General features: G+C 37.5%; 2 protein-coding genes across 3 annotated transcripts in view; one reads left to right on the top strand and one right to left on the bottom strand.

Annotated features, from left to right (window-relative positions):
* Positions 1 to 563, top strand: part of LOC109228495 (enhanced ethylene response protein 5) — a 4,383-nt gene extending 3,820 nt beyond the window's left edge. The window contains exon 9 of the mRNA XM_019393604.1: positions 55 to 563. Within this exon, the coding sequence (XP_019249149.1) occupies positions 55 to 186 (132 nt within the window). The 3' untranslated portion in view covers positions 187 to 563. The remainder of the gene's footprint in view (positions 1 to 54) is intronic.
* Positions 1,218 to 5,135, bottom strand: LOC109228494 (glutamate-rich WD repeat-containing protein 1). Of its 2 annotated transcripts, none has more exons than XM_019393601.1 (12): positions 4,946 to 5,135; positions 4,696 to 4,859; positions 4,504 to 4,582; positions 3,875 to 4,045; positions 3,684 to 3,782; positions 2,998 to 3,166; positions 2,777 to 2,883; positions 2,516 to 2,655; positions 2,358 to 2,430; positions 1,928 to 2,043; positions 1,602 to 1,719; positions 1,218 to 1,513 (listed from the first exon to the last, which is right to left on the bottom strand). In XM_019393601.1, exons 1-12 carry the CDS (start codon positions 4,991 to 4,993, stop codon positions 1,382 to 1,384), a joined length of 1,416 nt encoding a protein of 471 aa, XP_019249146.1. In that variant the 5' UTR covers positions 4,994 to 5,135; the 3' UTR covers positions 1,218 to 1,381. The 2 variants fall into 2 exon arrangements, with proteins under 2 accessions (XP_019249146.1, XP_019249148.1); XM_019393603.1 differs by having other exon boundaries at positions 4,696 to 4,856.

Here is a 5,396-nt window from a genome sequence, read left to right as displayed (position 1 = left end):
GGGGGGGCTTTTGCCTTTGCTTACATAACTGGAGCTTTATGTGCTTTGTTGCAGGTGGAGTGCATCATGTCCATTTTGATATATAAGAACCTTGTCAAAGGTTACTTTGCCCACAAGAGCAAAGTTGTAGTTTTGAGCAAGCAGGATCCTTTCCCCAGATTAACAGGCAAAGCAGTCAACTCATAACGACGAGGCTGTGCCACTGTATCTCTCCAATTATGTTCTTAATGGAATGGCAGATTCCCAATCAGGGTAATGTAGCCGAAGCATGCTCTCCTCGATTATGTTGAGGATGACTGCCGTCTCAAGTCGCATGATGCCGTTGCACAAGTATGATGATGGCAGGGGCTGCTTCTACCTGATCCATAACACAATTTTGTAGTTTCATTTATTTTGATAACAATGTTAAATGGTGGCTGTAGAATTGATTTAAGAAATCTGAGACATTGCTTATTATACTTAATGTTCCAGAGTGTATACTATGCTGCAAGACTTCAACTTCATCCAAAAAGTTCAGTGACCTTGTTACATTTTAATCACGGAAGCGTGCTACTTGTACCTTATGCAGATGTGCTCATTTTTAATCTTGTGTCAATTTGTACTATCATTTCAACATCCAATTTCTACGAAGATGATATATTGCTTTTAGAGGTCCCACATTCATTACAATAAAACATTGCTAGTCTCAATATGGTTATAGAGTCAATCTCATTTTATTGGATATATCGAAAGATAACTTTAATACCACATTTTTATCTAATCTAATTCTATCCAACACAATTTTACTCTCAAATAACATGCCATAAAACCTGTTCTTTTATACATATTACATCATCCACAACTAGTGCAAACAAGTACAACCCTAAAATGTCTAATCCCTATTGTAAACCATCTAATATGAAAATCTCATATGGATCTCTTATCCTTGTGACAGCATACAGATCTTTTATATTTTCGAAGAATTGTCTTTTTTCTCAAATACCCACCAAAGACTTTTCTCTTTACTTCATCATGTGCTTTCTATAAGGTAATTAACATTGTGGAGATCCTTAGCAAAATATTTCATCTGTTATAGAACTGGCACACCATCACAGCGACATTCCTAATTATATACTATTCTTTTCTCTTTCAAGAACTCTTGTAACATGGTGAGGTTCTAAATTTCGAGAAGCTGGAGGGTAGAGCAAAGAGCGAACTAGGAAACAGAAAAGAAATGCTCACATCTCAACCATGCAATGTGTTGATTTATATGTATTGCTATAGTTCAAGATCCATAAATAGATTCTGGGACAAAATTGCTGGAACTCAGTCACAATATATATTACAAAAGCAAAAGAACAAATGCCATCACACAGAGTAGGCACTTCAGAAATATGAACTATCAAGCATCATTTGCAGGAAGCGCGTTTTCAATGTTTGATGGCATTAGTATGTTAAATCCATCTGCTGCAGTGGATATAACCATTCCTGGGATCTGAGAATGCCAGTGAAGTTCTTTCAAATCTTTCTGACCCTGTTAACAGTGCAAGAGATATGTCATAAGAATAAACATAAAACAGATGAAGTTTGCTCTCATCAGTCAGAAATAGAGATATAACAACCTGGTGAACGAAAAGAAGTTGTGGGGGCAAATCTGTTGGGGCATTGACTTCCTCTTTCATTTTAGCTTTGAATTCAGCTTCCTCTTCCTCATCTCTCTCTAAAGAAAGGTCCCAAATACTGATAAATAGAGAAAGGAATCAAACAGCAGGTGATTCACACTGACAGATTACATCCATTGAGAAACATCCAAACTTATTAAGAAACAGATGTTAAAGAGATAGATAGATAGATAGATAGAGAGAGAGAGAGAGAGAGAGAGAGAGAGAGAGAGAGAGAGAAAACTGTTCCACATTCTCATTAGAGTTGTGTCAGTAGGTTTTCTTACGTCAGCTGATTGTCTGATGATGAAACAGCCACAGTTGAGGGTTCATGGGGACTCCATTCGACAGAAGTGATGGGATGTTTGTGATATTCAAAGTGTGCCACGACGGCATCCCCTTCCTGTCAAAGTGAACAAGAGGATAAGCATTCATTCTTTAACTTGTATTAGCAAATTGACAAGAGACCACCTATACTCTCCTTTCTCCTTCTTAAACCACAGTTTCTTCCACAATGAAGGCTCAGCTACTAGGTTGGAAGTAGGGCACGACAAACTGCTAATAATGTCATCCCCACTTCGCACCCCCCCCCCCCCTCTTCTCCCAAACCAACCCAAAGTAGTTAAATCTTTAATGGGATAATCAGAATTTGAGATTATCAGATAATCATACCATTGGTGCCAACTGCCACGAATTTAAGGACTACTAGTAGAATACCTTGAGCAATCTAAGATCTCGAATAGAAAATGTCCCATCATCACTTCCAGATGCAAGCATACAGCTAGCCAACCTGGTGAAAAAGCAATCACATGACTATACAACCAATTAACCATAACTATAGATGTAGAAAGTAACACAACAGAAAAGTCAAATACCTGTTCCATGATATAACATTGACATCTGCCTTATGTGCCTTTATAGTTGTAGCAGGAGATTTACCCACACGGATGTCCCATATTCCAATACTTCCATCAACTGAGCAAGAGGCAAATACAGAAGGTTCTGTAGGGCTCCACTGCATCAGAGGAAGTTGGAAAAAATGCTTTAGAATTTAGCAGACGCAATAAGATGCCCAAATTGCAAAAGTTTCCCCTAACTGAAGGTGAGGTAAGTAGATGTAAGCCATATATGAGCACCTGAAGATCTTCAACACTTGCACTGTGTCCAACAAAAGGATTAGCATCAATATTCCATGTTGTACCAGATGTTGGCTCCCATAAATGGATACAACTCTTGCAGTCCCCTGAGGAGACAAGTAACAGCATCGAATGTCAGATTAATTTTATGACCATGGCATATCATCACAGAACGTAATTAATAATTACGTGCAAAAGTGATAAGATTATTTATGCCATACCTGATACGAGCCTCCCTGGAACAAGAGGACTCCAATCTATAGCATAGCCTTCATCTTTATGTCCGCCGAACTTAACTAAGGGTGATTGATTAGAGACTGCAGAAGCCCCATGGCTAAGATCACTCTCTGATTCTGCCAAAGCATTTAAGTGCGAGCTAAAATCCCAAACCTGCCAGTGTTTCAAACCTAGTATAAGAGAGGAGAAATCATACTAAGGTCTGGATATATTAAGCTTGACAAGCAGTGGAACATTCTTTTCTTAAAGAGTAGTCTTGATAACTATTACAATGAACAAGAATTGGTATATAAGTCTTTGTTTGAGAAGTACTGTAGTTTCAGCTTGTTTCTTCGTTGTCAAGGGAGGGGTACTGTGTCTGCCAGAGAACTATATAATTCAGCAGAACATCATCAAATATGGAAGTATACCATTTTGAGGTTTAAGATTGTATCTAACATTTTCTCTAGTTCTCTATAAATGTTTTCATATGTTTGCACCATGGAGAGTGATGCCAAACAGTTAAAACCAACATAAATACTCTAAAAACAACTTAAATACTCTCAAAACACCCCGACCCCGATAATACTGGGTATGTTGTTGTTGTTGTAAATACTCTCAAAACAACTTAAAGAATTAAATTATCGACTTACAAATTCAATTATTGAATTTTTATTGCGAAGAGTCTGACCTGAACATGACCAGTATCACCCCAAGAAGCAACTATATGAGGGTTTTGTGTCATAGCACGGATGCGATTAACACATCCTTCATGAAACACCTTGCGTAGCTGCAGATTTTTAAGAAAAGAAGTTTTAGAAGGAAAATGTGACGTATACACTATCATATTAACTATTAGATGATGTTAAGAAATAAAAGTACTTGTAGAACAGGTGTCCCTGATCCAGCTTCCTCTTCTTCTTCATCACTGTCACTACTATCGCTGTCCATATCAGTCTCATCACCTTTCTTGTCTGGCACCAAGTCCCGCCTTTTTCCAGATACATTAGATAACTTAAAAATTCCAATTGAGTTCCAAGAACTTTTCTCTGCCTGTAAGAATGAGAAAAGCATGTTTCAAGAGCTTTAATCTACTCTAAATCAAATGGTGAGAGCAAATTTTGGGTTTTCACTTTCGTTTACCCTACTAATTGAGAAAGGAATTCTATACTATACACGGAGAAACAGTGACTTTAGTAAATAATTATGTTTTCTTTATAAGAGGCTGACATGAGTAAGCAAATAATGTCCTATAATCAACTCTCTGTGTTACAACAAAAATCTGAAAAATAAATGGGAAGACACCAACAGGAATTTCTGCAATGTACAAAAAATTAGTACTAATTACTTTTGCTTATAAAAAAAAGTTTCTTCAACGTATAGAAATGATCCTCCTTCTCAGAATATAAGAAAAGCTAAATGCCAGAGCAGTTCTTGGCATGATATAAATCAGCATTCATGATATTTCTATTTCTATCCAACAACAACTCAAGCAATAAAAAAGAGCTTACTTGTGTTCCTGCTACACAATATACAGTATGTGGAAACTCAGTTCGCACCAAGCCGAGCGAGTCACGCAACACATCAAAACTGCCCCATTCACAACCACAATAAATTGCATAAATATATCACATTTAAACAAAATATTATTAACATAACTAATATCAACAATTGGTACAGTTATTTATTTATTTATTTATTACCTCAAGCATGGCCAGCCAATATGGAAGGCATGAAGAGAGTTGTAAGCAGAAGGGTCACACTGAAGCTCTTCACCTTCCTCCAATTTGTCTACACCTGGTTGCCATACTTTTGCTGGCAAAGACGGTGCTTCATTCGACGATCCTTCTCCTTTCTTTCCGCCCTGCTTTATTTATTTAAAATTCAGATTTTTCTTTCATCAAAATTGATTGCAAAACAAAGAATACAATTTTTTTGAGATAAAAATCTCACCTTGTTCTTCCTTTTAGCCTTTTTAGGGTTCTTTAAGCTTCGAACCATCTTCGATTACGCTGAGAAACAGATGCAATAACGAAGAGGAAGAAGGTAATGTGAACCAGACAGACTCCACTGTAAGGGTTTTAGAACTAGGGTTTTTGTATTTGTTTTCCCCTTTTTCTTCGAGTCTGAGAATTGGGCTCACAAATGCGAATTTGGTCGGGTTTTGGGCTGTTTTGGCCACTTTTGCATGGGCCGACGTACTAACGTTGTGGTAAAAATTGCACGGGGCGCCCTATATGTTCGCCCCCATTTAACCTATACCTATTTTTTTTAAAAGTTTTAACTTGTACCCTCTTTTAGAACAAGTTTAGCCCCCTTTCTCCTCCTCCTTCTCCTCCTTCGTTTTCTTCTTCTTCTTTCTTCTGCCGCTGTTGGTGCTGCTATGAAACTTCAGTTCATGGGA

Source organism: Nicotiana attenuata, chromosome 7, assembly GCF_001879085.1.
Source record: "Nicotiana attenuata strain UT chromosome 7, NIATTr2, whole genome shotgun sequence".
NCBI lineage: Eukaryota > Viridiplantae > Streptophyta > Magnoliopsida > Solanales > Solanaceae > Nicotiana > Nicotiana attenuata.
This window is presented reverse-complemented; position numbering and strand designations above follow the sequence as displayed.

Coding starts and splice junctions, on each gene's coding strand:
- LOC109228494 (XM_019393601.1), bottom strand. CDS start 4,993: ATGGTTCGAAGCTTAAAGAACCCTAAAAAGGCTAAAAGGAAGAACAAG. Junction 2,656..2,776: donor CAAGTGTTGAAGATCTTCAG/GTGCTCATATAT, acceptor CCTCTGATGCAG/TGGAGCCCTACAGAACCTTC. Junction 1,514..1,601: donor AACTTCTTTTCGTTCACCAG/GTTGTTATATCT, acceptor CACTGTTAACAG/GGTCAGAAAGATTTGAAAGA.